The following is a 20738-nucleotide window of genomic DNA, read 5'->3' on the forward strand; positions in this document are numbered from 1 at the left end:
TGGATGGACAGGATGAAAGGGGCACTGGGTGCAAGAGGAATGTCTATAATGTAGGGAAGGGTGAGGCCAAGAGATAGGTGGGAGTGGAGAATTGTTGTTAATGGATGCAGCCTGAAGAGATTTTTTTTTGTCTGCTCTGTAAGTTTTCAAGTGGATGAAGGGTGGGGTGGGGGTGTTGCTATGTAATGAAGCACTAGGGTTAAACCATCTTTGGGTGTCAGGCCCTGGTGTAGAGGTGCGATGTCTTGCTGCATTACTTCTCACCTGAGCAGTGAGGTTTTTGGATGTGTGTGAGATGAGTGAAGTGTGGCTATATGCTTTGATTTGGACACACACCACCCTTAAAGGGGAGGCTGAGTCAAAGCACATACCCACATCATACAAATAAATGACCATTTAATGCCCCTCTCATCTCAGCACCTCATGAATGAAGGTGTTGACACACTGCTCAAATGAAAGACAATTCAGTGAGGCACAGTGCTTCCACAGCACAGTCTGACAGCTGGAGCTAATTTACCTCCAACACTTCATTACATAGTGATCACCCCTCTTCCTCACCTATTCAAAACACTTTCAAGAGAACATGAGAACATCTCTTTAGGGCAACATAATCCTTTTACCAATTTACAATCTCCTATTCATTCTTTGCACATTCCCCTGCTCAACATTCATCATGCACCCAATATAACAAATGTGAATGAGTGATTCTTTCAATAATTGCATAAAAAATGCTTCAGCCTGGCTACACAGTCACTATCATGTCTTCATGTGAATCTAATTTTTTTCTCAACCAGGAGGGAAAAAAGTTTTAATAGATTATAATGTTAAAAGTGAGTGTCTGGGCCCAATTTGGAGACCAGGTACTGGCCCCACAGGGGCATATCTCCTAGCAGAGGTAGAGTTAGGCTGACACCTTTGCAAGCAGGAGGCTTCCCGTTGTAACCATTACTAACCATCACCTACCATGCATGTGATCCACATACATGCGACAGAGCACTCACTCCCTCTTGCCAACTTTGCTTTCCCAGAACAAGCACCTTACCACAGCGCCTAACTCAGACAACACAATATCACCACACGAAGATGCCTAATGTCACCAGAGAAAAAAATAAACCCACTTTATCATACCTGCCCTAATTATATTACCCATAAGCTAACATAAACATACCATGTCTAACCATACCCACCAACCATATGACTAACCCCCATAAGTAGAACTAACTCCAATGCTTAAGAATAGCGAACTAACACCTTTATATGCAGATCCCCTTTGTAACCAAGACACCAGAGCTGGCCAGGTCAAGTGCCTGCCAGACTGATCTGCCCAGGTCACACACCTGGCAGAGGGCAGACATCTGCCCAAGGCTGTGCCCAAGGTTAAGGCCAGGCACTTACTGTATTTTGCCCAAAGGGCCCATATATAGTCTGTTGTTAATTACCCAGATTATTTTTAATAAATAGAAGTAACTCCAGCTTGGAGTTTATCTCGCCTGCATTAAGTCCACCTTATGTAGCCACAACCATTTAATGGCTACATTGGCAACAGCCCGTTAGGGGTTACACCCATTCTTCTCAACTGGATCTTCAGTGTTCATCAGGTTGGCAGTGCTGCCACTTTCCAGAATGCTTTGTAGCTAAAAACATCCAAGCCTACTTGGACAAAATAGAACAACAGCTTTCAAACAATAGAATGGAGGCCTCCCCTAAAAAATCATCAGTAATATTACTCACTCCAGACAATGCTGAATCAAAGAAACAACCAATAGTAAATCTGAATGGCCTAATCCTTTCATTGGAAAAGAACCCAAAAATTCTATGTCTCACTTTTGATACATGACATTCAGCCCACATATCAGAGCTGACAGTGAAAACCAACAAGAAAATAAATATATCAAAATCAGTTGCAATCATGTGTTTTAGACAGCAGAAGGAAATATTAATCACTGTCTATAGATAGTTCTTGAGAAACACACTTGAGTATGGTTTCACAGCATGTTTCCCAACAATTAAGAAGACAAGCAAAGATATTGTACAGATGATATTAAATTAGGCATTGTGAATAATAGCAAGATATACAAAAGTTGTTCCAGTGGAATGCCTTTATGTGAAGACCAGGATTTTCCTATGGAACATCACACAATTCTTTGCAGGAGCCCTCAACCCTGTTCACCCATCTCACTGCATCACAGAAACATACCCATATGAATACAAAAGAAAAACTATATCAACAGCACACAACTCAAACATCTGAAAGTCTTCCAGTAGCATCCATACAGGAACACATTCATGATCAGATCACAAAACAGGCACTCCAGGACAGACCATCAGACCTCTGGACAATGGCCCTCTAGAGATCCTTCCTAAGAGAAGTGAGGACCATACTTACATGATTGTGTTCCGTCCAGCCCTAAGACACAAAGTGGGCCTCAGAAGCAACCATAACAGAGAGTGAACACATCTTCCACTGATCAACCCCTCTCACCATACCCAGACATCAATAATGTTTCTTCCTTGAGTGATGAGAGAGAGAGAGAGAGAGAGAGAGAGAGAGAGAGAGAGAGAGAGAGACAGACATGGCAAACACTCTGAGTACATATAGGCCAACGGGGAAGAGAGAGGAGAGAGAGGGAGGGGTGGGTGGTAGGTGGAGAGAGAGAGGGAGAGAGAGAGAGGGGAGAGAGAGAGAGTGAGACTTGGTGGAGAAAAAGGAGGACATTTCGGACAGTTTGAGAGAGAGAGAGGGGGACACTCCATAGAGAGAGAGAGAGAGAGATGGATGATAGGAGGGGCGAGAGAGAGAGAGAGATGGTTTTGAAGCTTTGAATGGCGCCATTTGAGTGATGAGAGAGAGAGAGAGAGAGAGAGAGAGAGAGAGAGAGAGAGAGAGAGAGAGAGAGAAAACATGGGGTAATGGATCAAATGATTTATTTATAATGTTAACAGAATTTTTTTATATCTTACCAAGTTGAATTCCATTTGATCACATAAAGCATAAAACTTTTCGTAACTTTCTTCAAATTTTGCATGGGTAACTTCTCCAGCTTTTCTGTAAAAAGACACAAGAGCATATATGAGTAACTACAAGCAAAATGACAAAAAGAAAGTAGAGAATACATACCATTAGGCAGCACATTATCTAAAACTATTATATAGTCAAGTCATTTTCTTATATGCCATAAATATACATATTCATGTATAAAGTATGATCAACCTGATCAATCTGCAGTGAATACTGTCAACTTACAACAATCCTTGATCTACTTGACTATTATTATATATATTTTGTCCTGCATATCGAAGTGTATCCTGAAAATAAAACTAGGGTTAAAATTGTGCAAACAATGGCCATTTCTACATAATTGATGACAATACAGCTAAGATCGGAAGGGAATTTTTTTTTTTGGATGGGTGTAGGGTGACTATATGCTTTGCCTTGGCCACCTCTTGTATAAGGAAAAAGGGCTTTTTGGTATAAGTATGTATGTATGTAAGCAAGCTGTAACATGAAAAAACATTTGTTACAGATGTATATGATAAGGGGAAGTCTTTTCAGGATAGTCATTTTTTTATGTGAGTAGTAGTAGTATGTGTGAGGGTAGGGATTGGATAGTGAGTGGTTGAAGAAGGTGGGGTTGTGTCTGGAATGTACAATGTGTCATCTGTTGTTTGTGGATAACACTGCTAGCTGAGTCAGAGGATAGGATAAAGCAGTGGCTGAATCCAGGAGGGTTTGAGAAAGGAGAAAGCTGAAAGTAAATGTGGGCTAAAGTAAGGTGGCAAGATGTAAATGGAGGGATAGTGGTGTGGGGGTTAGAAGTCAGTTTATAAAGTGAGAGGTTGGAGGAAGTGAAGAATTTTAAGTATTTTGGGGTCACAATTAACAGGGAATGAAAGAGTGGGGGTGGAAGTGAATTATCTAGTAAGGGAAGTGAGTAAATGTCTGGGGGAATGAAAAATATTGTGAAAAATAGGTATTTGGGGATGACTACAGAGAAAACTCTATGATGGAATGATTGAGCCCATGGCACAGCATTACGCAGACTTAGAATCTGAGGGCAGAAATGAAGAGCCTATTGAGGAAGGAAGGGAGAAGGTAGAGGATATGGGTGAGTGGAGAATGGTTGTATATGGATGATGCTGTGATGCATGGAAGGGAGTGAGTGGGGGATAGGGGGGTTAGGTAGTGGTTTTGTGTGAATGATATTTTGATGCAGCCTGAAGGGATTTCTTCCCATCTTCTCTTTTTCTGCATGAGGGGATGGAGAGGGGGGTCGACAATTAAATGAAGTAGCCTTGCTGTGGCTGTGCTGTGTCTTGCTGCATTTCTTTTGACCAAGGGCAATGGGTGAGATGCAGAGATGACCCATCATCCAGGAGGAGCCAAGAAAAGAGAGAGGGAGGGAGGGAGGGAGGGAGGGAGGTGAATGGGAGTGGAGTGGATGGGGATGAAATGGGTGGAAGTGGAATTATGCCTTTTGACTTTGGTTACCTCCCTTGTATGGGGGAAAAAAGTTCTTGGTATATGCATGTATATACAATGGAGTCCCCCATTAGGCAATACTCACCTTGATCTCCTCATTTCCCAACACCATCAATTCCAGAATATAACACCAAAGCACTTACCAATGCAGGTGACCTCATGATAACCCAGCATAGCAAGTACTACATAGTTGATGGGAAAATACAAACCTACTTAGACAAGCTAAAAATAAAAGAATGGAAGCTTCGCCTCAAAAAGCATTATTACTATTACTCAATCCACACAACAATGAATCAAAGAAACATCCAATAGTAAAACTGAACGGCTTAACCTTTTAGCCCTCATATGAAAGACATGACAGTGAAAATTAAGAATACGAGAATCAACACCATGTGAGATTGAAACCTTTATTGGTACAACGTTTCGCTTGTTACATCTTTTTCAAGTACAGACATATGGCAAACACTCTGAGTACATATGGGCCGACGGGGAAGGAACTGGGAGAGGTTATCAGGGAGGGGTGGGTGGTAGGTGGAGGGGCAGAGGGGTGTGTGTGAGAAGGGGATGGGTGGGACTTGGTTTATACTAAAATCAGTAGTAATCATAGGCTTTGGACAGCACATGGAAACTAAATACAGTCTATTGAGAGTTCTTGAGAACCACACTCAACTATGCTTTCACTGCAAGGTTCCCAAGAATTTGGAAAACAAATACATACATCTTACAAACTATACAAAATAAAACATCAATAATACTAACACAGTGCACCAAAACCACTCCAGGAGGACATCTACACATAGAAACCAAACTCCTTACCATAGAACATCGCATGAAAATGATAAGCACACAGCTCTATGCAAGAACCCTCAACCCTACTCATCCATTTCACTATGCCACACAAACACAACTGACTAAATGCAACAAAAACTACACCAGCAGTATATTACTAAAACATCTACAACAACCTTTCACCTGGATAACACAACACATCCATGCAAAAACACTTTCACACTCAGATTACAAAACAAGCACACCAAAACTGACCACCAAACACTGCTATTCATCAAAACCCTTCAGACAATTGCCTCACAGAAAAATTCCTCTTATGAGAAGCAAGAACCACATTTGCATGACTGTGCTTAGGTTACCACCCACCATTAAGACAATAACAACAAAGAAAAGGTCTAGCAACAGAAACATCCCCATATGCAGCCATCACATAGAAGACATTGAACACCTCATCTTACACTGCCCGACCCTAGCATTACCCACACAACAACACAACATTTCTTCCCTACATGACTTTGGGTCAATCCAGTGGCTGCTGCCAGTTACCTGGGAGCTGTGGGTCTTCTGCAAGAAAGACCTGGGGCTATGGATTCAATGATTTATGTTACTGTTGCACATCAAGAACATTACTGGTACCAGTATCCCTGCAGGACCACACTAGTCACTTCTCTCCAATCTAATATCTCACTTTTCACCACTCTTCATATGGCTCTCTCTTTGAGTGAGATCAAAATAACAAAGTCATGAAAACTGTTCATATATAAAAGACAACAAAATGGCTGGCACAAACTTACCATTAATGTATCCTTTAACTGACCATATAAACTTTTAATTTTGCTGATGTTATCAAGTTTTTGTTCCTGTTGCATAGGCTGCTGTTGTGGTTGTCCTGGACCTTGCTGCTGTTGTTGTTGTTGTTGCTGTTGTTGTTGTTGCTGCTGCTGTTGTTGTTGCTGCTGCTGCTGTTGTTGTTGACCAGCTTGTTGCATACCTATAAGTATGTCAAGAAAAGAATTCTGCACTCATGTACACCACTGGTTTTCTCCATAACTCTAATGTCAGTCCATTGACACTGTGGACTAACCAACAACAGCTCCCAATGTACATAAAAAACATGTATAATTGATTTCATTGAGTAGATTGAAAGATATAATCACTGGGTCAATTTGTTTATCATACCTTGGATGATAAATAGTATAGTCTTTAAATCCAAGACATATGCTATGGTAATTATCAATAGTTAATAATAATAACAACAATAATGATGATTAGGTTTAATGTTATAGACCACTTCCAATCAGAAGGCTACAATGATGCCCCTTTACAGAGGACTTTGTAGTGTGGAATTTAATGAACCATACCCTTGGTTCAACTTGCCAGTGGCAGGGTTCAAACTGCTGTCACCTCAACCTCTGCTGCAAGTAGCAACACACTTAATCTGCTTGGCCAGTGAGCATAATAACAGTAATACTAATAACAATCTATTTAATATACCAAGGGTTTTTTCCCCCTTATGTGGGAGGTAGCCAAGTCTAAAGGGAAGTACCCACTCCCATCCACCACCCTTTCCTCCTTCTCATCTTAGCTCCTCATAGATGACATATCATCTCAGTATCCCACCCACTGCCCTGAGTCAGAAGCAATGCAGCAAGACACAGTACATCCACAGCAAGGCCACTTTCCTAATTGGCAACCCACCCCTCTCTGTCCCATCATGCAGAAAAAGAGAAGATGGGGAGAAATTCCTTTGTGCTGCGTCAAAATATCATTCATACATAATCACTCCATAACCCCCATCCCCCACCCATCCTTGCATCACAGTATCACCTATACACAACCATTCTCCACTCACCTCTACCTCCTGTTGTCTTCTCTCTTCTTTGCTCAACAGGCATCTCCCTCTTGCTCAATGCCCCTTTTACCCCATCCATCTATCCATCTCATCCTTGGTCATTCTCTCAACTTCATTCTCTCCACCTCTGCTTTCCACACCTCTTTTATTAATATTTCTTCACTCATTCTTTCCATGTGTCTAAACCATCCCAATACTCTCTCATTGGCCATATCTGCCATCTCCTTTTCCACCCCAACTCTCCTCCTCACCTCCTCATGTCTCACTCTATCTAACCTTGCAAAACCTACCATACTTCTCAGACATAATAATATTAATAATGGTTGCCTTGAATTTCCCTAAATGGAAATCCCACATTTACACAGTGGCTGGCAATGGTTCTCAGATCCTTCCACAGATCTCTCTGAAAAGAAACTTTGGATTGTTGTCTGAGTTGTACTGATGTGGGACTGTTCCTATGTTTCTGGCTGAAAGTGGTGGGTGTAAGTAAACTGTCATTGGTTGTAAACTCTTTATAGTGAAAAGGTGTCAGATATACAAGTTAATAGTGAGATGTCTTGGGCCCAGTCCAGAAACGAAAGGTCTACCCCTTAGGGCTGCACTTCCTGATGGAAGTGAAGGAATTAAAATTTTAGAAAATGGGTAGCTTTGTTGTCCATCTTGCAGGACGACTACATGCAAATACCTGTCACTGGTATTTTCACCTACTCTGAATAGTTAATTTTATAGGGGACAGTATTTGATCATATGTGTTCAAACAAAGTTTACTGTGCAACTATTGTATGTATTGAGTGGAAACTGAGCTGCATAAAATTGGCTGGCCAACTGCTCATTGCAATAAATTTTGGCATATTAGAGGCTTGTTTAGCTGGCTCACTAATCACTGCATGTGCCAAATTAGAGCTTGGTATATGGCTTGCTCAGATTGAACAAGGCATTCACTTTATCCAGAATTCAATTTATTAAGGTTCAGTTCATCAATAGTTGACTATAATAACTATTACCTTGAGTTTCACTGACTGGAAACCTAGAGCCCCACATTAACTGGTAAAAGCCATTTAGCTCTCCCATATAATCTTTCTGGGAGAAAATATTGGAGTGCTGTCTGTGTGGTAATAGTGTGGGACTATTTCTATGTCACTGGTTCAGAACAGTAAGAAGGGGGAGCAGTAGCCAGTTCTCCTTGTGTGAAAAGGTGGAGGAAATATAACTGAAGTTGATAGAAATTTTGGGTCTGGTCTAGAGACCAAGTATCAGTCCCTTAGGGCTACACCTACAGATGGAGCTAAGGGTGTTGACTAGTATATGGCATGTAGATCATTCTCTCTGACATCTGTCTGGCAAGATGACAGTTTGCAAGTTCCTATCATTGGTCCTTCTGCTGTGGTTAAAGATACAGGTGCTTATGAGTGACAGGTAAGACAGAGAAAAGGCAAAATTTCTAATTTTCTGTTTTGCCAACCTATGTTAAAACACATTTTGCAGAGAAGTTTTTCTTATGGGAATATCACATTCTACTTTGGCAGTTCATTAAAATATACAGACAAACCTCGGTTTTTGTATGCCTTATTTTTAGTACAATTTGGTTTTCAATGACTTTTATCATTGAAATTTCATTACAGTTTACGTACCTCTGCAGATGTACAAAAATGTTTACAAATTTTCATCCAAAAAGTCGCTGAAAACTGAATTGTACAAAATAAAGGGCAAAAGAAAACAAAGGTTTGACTGTATTGTGTTCCTCAGGTTAATGAAAAATATTCCAATTTAATACCAAATACTTAAGAAAGGAAGTGTTGATGGTTCTTTAGAATGAACCCAAGTTGTGGACAAATAGACAGATGTTTTGTGAATTCAGTTTTCTACATGGATAAAAGTTATAAGCATGCAAGATGACTCACATGAGGATTTTGCACAGAAGTCATGAAAATATGTAGAACCTTATATGCTTTCTATTATATACATATATTCTATCCATATATGAAAGACTTCCTCACCCTTATACAGGAGATAGCCAACCAAAGCATGAACCCATCCCACTCCCATTTGTTTCCCTTTCATTCTTTGGATGAAGTCATTCCATTCCTGGCTCCTGCTTATTGCCTGGTTCATAAGCAATGCAGGAAGACAGCATACCCACAGCAGGGTCAGCTGCTACATATACACAGCAACCCTCACTCCTTGTCCCCTCATGTGAAGATTGAGAAGATGGGGAGAAATCCCTCTGGGCTACATAAATTTATTGTCCATTCACAACCATTCTCCCCTCACACTTATCTCTTGTTGTCTCCCTTTCCTGCTCACAGACATTCTCCTTTTACTCAAGGCTACTTTCAATCCATCCATCCACCTTATTCTTGGTCTCCCCCTCAAATTTACTCCACCCATCTCCGGCTTTCACACACTTTTTGCTCATTTTTCTATGTGCTCAAACCATCCCAAAAATTTTCATTAGCCCTATATGCCAGCTCCCTTTCCAATCCTGCTCTCCTCCTCAACTCAATTCTCTCTATCTATCCTTGTAACCCCCTCCACACTTCTCAAACACACTTAAAATTCTCCTTCCTGTCTCCCTTAAATTCCAAGGGGCAAACATAAGCCCTGTAGCCTATATAATTATCTGTATTTTTTTCCCTCTATCTTATCAGTGACAATTAGGTTTAAGCTCATTAGCTAGACATCTGGCACATAATACAGTGAGTATTAAGCTATATATAAAGTTGGGAGCTACAGAATTAAGTAGGTTACACTAGGTCAATTCACCATAGGAAAATTCACTGCCATCAGTTCACCACAAAGCTTTTGTAAAGGATATGATGATACAAGAAAAAATTAATTGACAAAATATATCAAGTATTTTCAAAACAATAATGCCAACATTTTATCTTTTTATTGTGCTTATTCTTGTGTTATATATATACAGTATATTTCAAACCCATGGATGTATATATGTGCATTGAAAAGATATTATCTTTGTCAATGATATCACAAAATTTTCAAGTGGTAAATAATTTTTATTCTATGATTCCAGAATTGTGAAAGATCACATTTTAATATTTGCTACAAGAAGAAATCTTCAATCGCTAACAAAGAGTGAACATTGGTACACAGATGGTACATTTAAAGCAAGCCCTTTGCTTTTTTATTAATTGTATGCAATTCATGGTTTAGAAAACATTATCTCATTACCACTAGTGTATGCATTACTGCCTGATAAAAGCAAAACAACATACATCAAATTTTTGGAAGACGTATAAAATTTTGACCAATCTTTCTTTCCAACTTCAAAAACTACAATTTCAAAAAAGCAATAATCAAAGCATGCAAACACGTTTTTCCCAACACTAATCAGAGGGGACATTTTTTCAATTTTTCGTAGTGCATTGTATGAAAAATTCAAGCTTGATGACTTAAACAGCAGTATGAAACTGGTGTTGCATTTGTGTTGAAGTTTCCAGTGCTGGGTGCATTGGCATTTGTGCCAGTGCAAAGAGTAATTGACGCATTTGAAGCTCTGTGTGACAATGAAGTTTTTTCATTTGAATCGCAAAAAGGTCAAAATGAAGTATTTGTGAAAATCTGTTGCCCCTGGTTTCTCTTTGAGGTAGATGTTTGAGATCTTGCCTGGGTCTTCAGCTAGGGAGTTTTTAAATTTCTTTATGGCCCCTTGTATATCTTACTGGTGAAGGGGGGTGGGGGTGGCTTTAGTGTCTAATTTTATTTTCCATATTTCCTTCATTATTTTCTTGTTCTCTGGTGTTGTGGACTTGAGGCTTGTGCACAATATACTATTAATAGCCATTGCTTCAAGTTCACTGACCATACAACTGTAACCCTACAGAAGTCAGCAATGATCCCTGGGGCCTCCCATAGCCCTCAGTTCTGTATATATGTGGGTCCGTTTCTATGTTACAAGCTATTATTACATTTTTTTTTCTGGTCTGGAGAGTATGTGCTAGCCCCCTGTAACCAAACCTTTAGATTTAGGTGAGGGTATAGATGGATTCTGATGATTGGCAGCATGAGGATTCTAACATCCATCTTGTATGACCAAAATTAGCGGGTAATAATAATTGGCTCCTTGTGCAGAATGTGTCAAAATCATATGAATACCAATCAAACCGACCTGATTTGGTAAAATTCTTGAAGAAGTCCACACCTCCCCAATAAACAATGTTAAAATGTGGTTCATGTAAATTTGTTATTGAATTCTACAGCAAAACATTTGCTTTATACTTTTTGTTTACCCCTCTTCCCCCTGGGCTGGCATGAAGACAAGTGAATTTCAGTACAGATTGACCTCTCATTAACGGACTAAAAGGGGGGTAACAGTGTCTGTTGATGTGAATAATCCGTTGATTTGGAGTGGTTTTTGGGTGGCATAGTGATTGCACAGCACTAAACAACAGCACCAAAAACACAGCGAAAACACCGAAAACATAGCTAATTAATGTCCGTTAATGAGAGGTCAATCTGTATACATAAATACATAACACCACTTATTTTTTTTGTGTGTGCGCTAGTGGTGTAATCAGAAGCATGCTAGTCTCCCATTCACTTAGCTTTAGGTTAAAATCCTGCACTTCTCTCCAATTCCCAGCAGTGACTATTATCTACCCCAACAGTCTCAGTTCACATAGCAAAGTAGATAGCTTCATACACAACTACATACTATCAGTCATTATTTTGTTGATATCCTTACTAAGCCTTAGTTAAGGTTAAAAAAAAAAAAAAAAAAAAAAAAAAAAAGAGGGCCTTTTATCTGTTTGAATATTAAATATTACTTGGCACTGTGCCAGAAATAGCCAAGTTACATTACATACATTTACATCACAAAACCATTGAATATATCTTGCTATATATTTGCAGAAAATCTTCATTTAAGGGAATTTGGTGTAACTAATATGGTGAATTGATCTGTAATAGAAAAAATTGTATTTTCTTAAGAAGTGCACAACTATGTGATATAGCATTAGAAAATTAAATATATAAAGGAGTTTGAATGTGTTTGAGATGAAATGTCTGAGAAGTATGATAGGGGTTACTAGGCTAGATAGAGTGAGAAATGAGGAGGTGAGGAGAACAGGGGTGGAAAGGGAGCTGGGAGATAGGGTTGATGAAAGAGTATTAGGATGGTTTGGATACATGGAAAGAATGAGTGAAGAAAGATTAGTAAAAGAAGTGTGGAAGGCGGAGGTAGAAGGAGTGAATATGAGGGGGCGTCCTAGGATGAGATGGATGGATGGGGTGAAAGGGGCTTTACAAAAGAGAGGAATGTCTGTAGAGGAAGGACGGGAGAGGACAGAAGATAGGGGTGAATGGAGAAGGATTGTGTATAGATGAGGCTGTGATGCATGAAGGGGAGTGGGTGGGGGATGGGGGGTGTGGAAGTATGTATGAGAAAAATTTGACGCACCCCGAATGGATTTCTCCCCGTCTTCTCCTTTCCTGCATGAGGGGGCAGAGAGGGGGGTTGCCGAATTAATGAAGCGGCCTTGCTGTGGATGTGCTGTGTCTTGCGACACTGCTTCTGACCCAGGGCAGTGGACAGGATGCAGGGATGACCCGTCATCCAGGAGGTGCCAAGAGGGAGGAGGGTGGAGGGGAGTGGAATATATGGGAAATGGAATGGGTGGGAGTATTTTTCTATGCCTTTTTCTTTTTGGCTACCCCCTGTGTAAGGGGTATATGTATGCATGTATATATGTTTGGTATATGTATGTATGTATGTATGTAGATTATAATATATCAACATAATATATTCTTTTTTCTTGGCAGAAAATAAATAACAGAAAAAGTTGCTAAAAACTATACACAAATGAACATAGCTGCTATGGCTGCTTGAGATGTCATTTTTGTTTTGATAGATTCAGAGGTCAAAGATGACAATAATGACCCTTATGACCTCTAGAATTAGTACATTACTAAATGCAGGTTAGGTTAGAATAGACAAATTTATCATACTTTCATTTCTTCAACCTCTGCATCTACCAAAACAAAGATGGCATCTCAAGCAGTCATAATGGCTACATTTTTTTTGTGTAAAGCTTTTAGGAACTTTTTCTGTTATTGATTTCTGCCATTAAAAAACCTATATTATGTATATAATAATTTACAAAATCAATATTAGATTTTCTATTGGTATATCGCATAGGGGTGCACTTCTAAAAATTTACCGAAAAAATTATGAGGCATGTGATGGGCCTCAGCAGACATAATATACCTGATATTAACCACATTAACAATAATTACTCTAAAGGGTAAATTTTCTAAACAGCACACCTACGAGATATAGCATTAAAAGTTAAATAATAAATTTGTAATTTAATACATCCATGTAATATCCATTTTTTGGTGGAAATCAATGACAGCAAGGTTGCTAAAAGATATACACTTACAAATGTAACCATTAGGGCTGCTTGAAAAGCAATCTGTTTTGATAAATGTGGTGGTCAAAGAAATTAAAGTATGATAAATTTGTCTATTCTAACTTAACCTGCATTTAGTAATGCAATACCTTTAATTCTGTAGGTCACCTGGGTCATCATCAGAGATGTTGACAGCTGATTTTGATATCAGATCTGTTTGCAGGGTATACAGGAGTTGCATACCTTTAAGAAATGCATAAATCTCAGCTCTGTGGCACTAATTTAAAAATATGTACTATATGAGGTATTGACAAAAGTACTGAGGGTGTATTTCAGATCCTGTGGTCACATCTTTGTTTAGTAGTGTACTTGCTTTTAGCAGGACTGGAAAGATAACATGGTATCTCGACCCTATGATCAGATCTACGTTTGGTAGTGTAATCGTTTTTAGCATTTTTTTTGTCATTGATTTCTATAAGAAAAATGTGTATTATGGTGATGCATTATAATTTACAAAATTAATATTTCATTTTCTAATACTCTATCATGTGGATGTGCACTTCTGAAAAAATACCCTCTAAAGTAATGATCTACAGTAAGAAATGCATATCATACATGTACATATAATCCAAACTTTTGGCAAAATGTGACTGGTTATACTACTTATGTAAACAACACATATTGATATTCACTAGTGACTATGTTTAGACTAATAATCTAATATCTTTCTTTGCATAACAAACTTTGAAACTATTAAATAAGACTTGTAACAACATGAACACTAGAATATTAATGAAAACTGTTCAGTATTTAAGAGGGCTACATGTCATAGTTCAGTTGTAATGTGAGAAGTGCAATTACCAGTAGCCTACTTTATTGTAAAAATACTTTGGTAATTTGGGTATGATTTCATCTGCTATTTCCTTTCAACTGTGACTGTCACATTATAAAATATCTAGCAAGAAATCTGTTACACAAATCTTGTATATAGACCCTCACCATTATGCACCTTATAATGTTAATAAAGGGTGTTTATTTTAGAGTGATAGAATTTCAAAGGTATAAAAAATACTAAAAATAAGATTTAATACCCATGTATTTGATACCATTACAAAGATTACATTATGACATTTAATATTTAAATATTATTTCCGGCATATGGCCTCCTCGGCTCGAGCGAATGTACCGCAATCTTGCAGTCCAATTTTGACAGACTCTCCTTAGTAAATCAGGCTGTATTTCTGCAATAACTCGTCGAATGTTGTTCTCAAGCTGTTGAATTGTTTCCGGTTTGTCAGCATACACCTTGGATTTAACATATCCCCAAAGAAAATAATCTAAGGGAGTCAAATCGCATGAACGGGGTGGCCAATTCACAGGTCCATTTCTGGAGATGATTCGGTCACCAAATGTCTCCCGCAGTAATTCGATGGTTTGTCCCGCTGTGTGGCAAGTGGCTCCGTCTTGCTGAAACCATTTATCTGCAATATCAATACCTTGCAGTTGAGGCACCAAAAAGTTGTTTATCATTGAACGGTAGCGCTCGCCATTTACGGTTACGTTCTCGCCCTCGTCATTTCGGAAGACATATGGGCCAATAATTCCACCAGACCATAATGCACACCAAACCGTTATTTTATCAGGATGAAGGGGCTTCTGGACATATGCTTGGGGATTTTCTTCACTCCTAAATCTGCAATTTTGCTTGTTAACATAACCATTTAACCAAAAATGTGCCTCATCGCTGAATAAAATTTTGTTGGGAAATTCATCATCAGCAGCAATTAATCCTTCGGCCCATTCGCCAAACGTACGGCGCAGTCGGTGGTCATTAGGCTTCAACTCTTGAACCAGTTGAATTTTATAGGTGTGTGATCCAATATCCTGACGCAAAATGTTCCACAAAGTTGATGGACACAAGTTCAATTGTTGGGCACGCCGACGAACCGAAACACTCGCATCATTTTCAACACTTTGCCTGACATTTTCAATTGCTTCCTGGGTTCGCACACTTCGACGTCTTTCTGGATGAACATTATCACACAGTGTAAATGTACTGCAAAAACGATCCACTGTTCGCCTAATTTGCAGTTCAGTCGGTCGATTATGAAGACCATAAAATGGCCGTAATGCACGAAAAGTAGCACGAACAGAACTGTTATTTGCATAATAAAGCTGCACAATTTGTAGACGCTGTTCAGGCGTAAGTCTTGCCATGTTGACGTCTCAAGAGTAACTAACACAATGTCATAGCATACTGAGCGTGATGGAGTTGCCGGTTGCCAATTAGTCAATAACAGTTAAGCTCAGTACGCATTGTAAGTTCTATCACTCTAAAATAAACACCCTTTATTATAAAAAGATACACTAAGTGCACTACACTAGGTATGGTTACTGGTATGCGAGTCATAATAATACCGGCATACGTTCAACCATACTGAAACAAGGTAATTTCATATTCCTAGTGTACCTCCAGGACCACCCTGATTTTGTTGTTGTTGTTGCTGCTGCTGCTGCTGCTGCTGTAGTATTGCTTGATGCTGGGCATTTAATTGCACATTCATCTTGGCAAACTATCACTGATTTGGATGTGCGAGAAATGAAGATGCGCAGACAAAAACAATAAACAGGTCTTCCTTTCGATAATTTGTCAAACTTTGGCAGTATCTGGGGGACACACACCTGGAATTACATGATAATGTTGTACAACATGGTGTATATGGTTGAATTATATTATTCATATCAAACAGTAACCAAAATAACTATTCATCTTTGTTGCTTACATTCAAAATTGTGAGATTTTGTATACAATTGGCACATGCGTAAACGAAGATGCAACATCAACAAAGTTCTGAGAAAAACATGATTGTTGATACCTACAAAACAAAATAACATCGGATAAGGAATATTGAACCTACTCTATTTAAGATTCTAACCGCTCTGGAAGATTTCTTTTAATGTGATTCTATATGTATGATGTTTCAGGTGTATTAGTTTACTACCTCTACTTGTTTCCTGACAGACGACTGACATACTGCAGGAAATAAACGGGGGCTTTGTAACGAAGTACCGTTATGGGTACTGTTATGATGTTGTATAGAATATTGAGGACTGTATAAGACTCAGGTAAGTGGTTACTATAGTTGGGTTTCTCATACTTAGCTTCACACATATTTCTTGAAAATTACGCAGGATTCACATAGGATGAATCTTCCTTTGAAGAAGAACTGGTAAACCTTGAGATGGTCATTGAATGGGCAGGGTTTTGTGACTTTTGTCAATCTGAGCTCAGCATTCAGATGTGAAAGAGGTCCCAGAGTTGCTCCTCGCAATCTTAAGTAAGTAAATTATATATCCCACATTTTCTCATATCTCAGAGACTAAACAATGGGTGTGTTTATATGTCATCAAGCACATAAAATTTAGTGGGGTAGGCAAATTGCTGACTCATAAAATAGAATTTTGAATGAAGGTGGGGCATGCATTTAGTGTAGTACTATAACAGTGAATTGCCTCTTCAAATAACAAAGTCAACATCAGAATTGTTTGGAGAATAATGTAAATGTTGTGACAATACTATTTCTTAACATTTAGGAAAATGAAAGATTCATTTGACCATTATGTTATAATGTTGGTCTCTTAGTAAGTTTTAGTTTGATAATCATGTTCTGAAAGTGACTGATTGAAATTGATTTTGATATAAAATTGTACTGATATTTTATATGAATTGAATTAATATAAATTCATTGTATATAATAGATTTCATGGATTGTTTGGGGATTATATATCTAGATTAGGATATCGCTTGTATATGATAAGGTTTTAGGATATTAATTAGAAGAAACTTATACAGATAAATCTATAATAAGAGAAAGGTCCTCATGATTTAGGATACACTAATTAGTCAGATATAACAGGTTATTTTTTATTACATAAGGTAACTGCATAATCATAATGTAATTGTTTGCCAAGATTGATAAAGGTAGATAATTTTAATTTGAATCTTTAAAACTGACAAAAACTAAACCTAAGGCACTTATAAAACATTTACCAATGGAGTAACTTTGGCAATGATACCATATAAAACGTGATAAAAAAAAGTAATAATTGCTTCATGGTGTATTGTAATTGGATCTTCCCAATAACCATGGCATTGAATGACATTGATTTAATCATATGCTTTATCATGGTCTTGGTTTATGTACACTATTAGTCATGTGTTCAACTGCTATTACCCTCCCAGATAAGAGATCAAAGCTCATGTATTGCCCAGTCTGTGGGTGCCATATAATCTTTATTTAGGCAATGTCCTACTGCATATGTATCTTTGATATTGTGAAATTATAATAGAGTTCAGAATTCCCAATTGGAAGACTATACTTAGTAGAAATAATCAGTTGCACTGTCATGCATATAATTGTACCCAGTATAGTACATATATGACCTATAGTACAATAGTTACTGGCTCATGTATGTACTATGTATCATTATTTTAATGTGAACTTTCCCTATTTGTAAATTAACAGTTTATTGTGTATTAGTGTATTTGATTAGTAAGCAGCAGCATTCACTCTTGTGTACTGTGTATCTTTTTAGTATTGTGGTAATATATGTGCATAATTTTCTTTATAAGCGTTACTGAAGTGCATCATGGGCTCCAAACACAATAATAACAGCAAGAGGCTGAGGAGAAATGTGTGTATAGAAATGGAACATCATAGCTTTACGGTGTAGATGAGAGAAGAAAGTTAAGAACAGGTGTGGGTAAAAGTAAAGTGACAAGATTGGAAGACTATCCTGAATGGAAAGATGTTATATGTGGAGTTCTTAAGGATTCCATTCAAGGGCCATTTCTGTTTGTATTAAATATCTATGACATTGAATGTGAACATCAATCTTATGACTCCAGATTTAATGAGGATACTAAATTATATAGTGTAGTAAATGATCACATGAACAACTGAATGTTTAAGATTTAAGAAAATTAAAACAATGTTGTTAAAAGTGGTTAATGACTACCGGTTATTTAGAAATTATAAGCAAAATGAAGAATAAAAAATCTGTAATTATCTGTAACAACTGAAAATCATCTGAGTATAGTGTTTGTCTCAGAAAAAGCAAATATGATACTAGGATTGGTAATGTAGTCTTTTGACTTAAGTGTTCAGTGGTAAGCCAAAAAAATCATTTACCAAATACAGTTGATTCTTGAGTTATGCAAATTTTTCTTGTGTATATATATATATATATATTTAACTTAATGCAAGTTAGAATTAAAGGGTATTTATTTGAGATGCACACTTTTTTGTAACTTATTGTAGATTAGGTTGTTTTATTTAGATAATACAGAGTTAGGTTTGTGTCTAGGCATTATAGTGGCTATGCTAGGGAGCATGGGGGGGTTGAGGAGGTGGCAAACTTTTTGTGCAAGGAAGTTATATGGGCTTATTAGTGTTTGATAGTAGTGCCAGCAATGCAAAGCTATATACTAATGAAAACAGGCATTTCTAGTCCTTAGACTGTATCAAATAGACTGGAAAATATTTTCACCTTTGTTGTAGATTAATCAGTCAGTTGCCCCACTTCTCTATTGCAGGAGACCCATGCCCACCAGTTTGGCTCATAAATCACTCTGTTAATAGGCCATGTATTGCCTGTAGGGAGTGACAGAGGGACATTGTGGTGCAATAATAGGTGGTCTGTCTTCTCTGTGATGATTGTATCTTGGGCATTTGGTGTCTGTTGTCAGGCTGATTCTGTGTTGGTATTGTTTTAGTGAAGATTGGTGACCTGAATGTAGGCATGCTAGTGTCAGTTTTACTTGTCTTGGAAATTAATTCTCTGTTAGGTTGAATTCTGGTAGTTTGATACTCTGTTGATGAGTATGGTACTTGTTTACTGATCTGTGTGTGTATCTGCCTTTGTATTAACATATTGTTGAGTATGTTGAGTAGGTTGTATATGATTGAGTAGAATGCTGCTGGGACCAATGATGGATATCTGCATGTGGTGGTCCTGTAAGATGGACTTTTCAAAACTTGCACCTCTATCAGGAGGGGCAGCCCTGAGGGTTAACATTCAGTTTCTTGACTGGGCCCAAGATTCACTTTAACTTGAACCATATTTCTTACACTTTTTTACATATAGAGAACTGATAATCAACAACTGCTCACCTTTCCCTGCCACTTTCATTGAGTGACATAGAAACAGTCTCTCACAGTTTCTTCCCAGAGACCTGTGGGAGGTTTCAAGAACCATTGCCTGCCATTGTGGGTCTGCGTGTTATCCACTTAGTGAAACTTGAGGTAGCAACTGATTGATTGAGAATGCTGCATTGACTGTTTTTTGGTGCATTAGGTGGGCCAAGATGAGAGGGAGGGTGGGAGGGGTGGTAAATGGGGGGCAGAATGTGTTGGAGTGGAATTATGCCTTTTGACTTTGGTTACCTCCCTTGTAAGGGGGAAAAGCCCTTGGTATATGTATGCATGTATAAATGAGCAAATTTCCTCTAAAACAAGTCTCATTAGATGTGATTGCTAGTTCAACACTTTGTATCTTTAAGACATTCTCTTTGTGATGTAAAGTGGTCTTATCCTCTTTTGTAAGGTTTGAATTGATTTTTCTGTAATTCATCTGTGCTGCCATATTGCAATTTTAAGTCTCCTTGACTCTTCTTTATTGGCTAATGAGTTAGTTGTGGTTTTCTCAGGATTAGAGATAATAATGAACAGACTTTGCTGAATGGTCAGAATTTAAGGTATGGTTTCACCATGTGACAAGCTTGTTCTGAGTGCTGATTGGCAAGTCCTGGGGAATCTCTCCTCGTGGTCAATATGGTTTCACCCAGGAGTTGAACTTCTCCATGTAGTCAGTAATGTTTGTAAATCAGACATCTGGATATTCAAATTATGCTTTATATCTATGATGAATAGGGCTTTTAGAATGGGAAGATAACATGCATCCTGGCATGTTGTTATGATGTCTGTATTTTGTACTAGTGTTTCTCATGTCAAGGTTGTCTGGTTTTCTTGTCATAAATAGAATTGGGGGCTACATATTTAAGATGGTAAGTTAGGTATCTACTCAACTCTATTGTTGTCATGCCAACATAGGTGCAAGGGAGGACTTCACAGTCTCCTATGGTGCAGGTGAATCTGTAGATGACATGTGACTGCTGAGTTGCCTCTTTCTTCACATCAGGAATGTTACATAATAATATTGTCAAACAGATAGGCAAAGTTTTTCTGAG

At 38.2% G+C, this 20738-nt stretch overlaps 2 protein-coding genes across 2 annotated transcripts in view; one reads left to right on the forward strand and one right to left on the reverse strand.

The window, feature by feature from the left end:
- Nucleotides 1–16368, reverse strand: part of LOC143038523 (mediator of RNA polymerase II transcription subunit 29-like) — a 36856-nt gene extending 20488 nt beyond the window's left edge. Inside the window, exons 1-5 of the mRNA XM_076207821.1 lie at nucleotides 16273–16368; nucleotides 15960–16171; nucleotides 6064–6260; nucleotides 3245–3306; nucleotides 2962–3046 (exon numbers count right to left, since the gene is read on the reverse strand). Coding sequence (XP_076063936.1) covers nucleotides 2962–3046; nucleotides 3245–3306; nucleotides 6064–6260; nucleotides 15960–16053 — 438 coding nt within the window. The 5' untranslated portion in view covers nucleotides 16054–16171; nucleotides 16273–16368. The remainder of the gene's footprint in view (nucleotides 1–2961; nucleotides 3047–3244; nucleotides 3307–6063; nucleotides 6261–15959; nucleotides 16172–16272) is intronic.
- Nucleotides 16369–16505: 137 nt separating this feature from the next.
- The window catches only part of LOC143038524 (transmembrane channel-like protein 7), a 97261-nt gene continuing 93028 nt past the window's right edge, over nucleotides 16506–20738 (forward strand). The window contains exon 1 of the mRNA XM_076207822.1: nucleotides 16506–16615. The gene's annotated coding sequence lies outside the window, so the exon portion shown is untranslated. The remainder of the gene's footprint in view (nucleotides 16616–20738) is intronic.

The sequence above is a fragment of the Oratosquilla oratoria genome, chromosome 24 (assembly GCF_046742065.1).
Source record: "Oratosquilla oratoria isolate Oo_2021 chromosome 24, ASM4674206v1, whole genome shotgun sequence".
Classification (NCBI taxonomy): Eukaryota; Metazoa; Arthropoda; class Malacostraca; order Stomatopoda; family Squillidae; genus Oratosquilla; species Oratosquilla oratoria.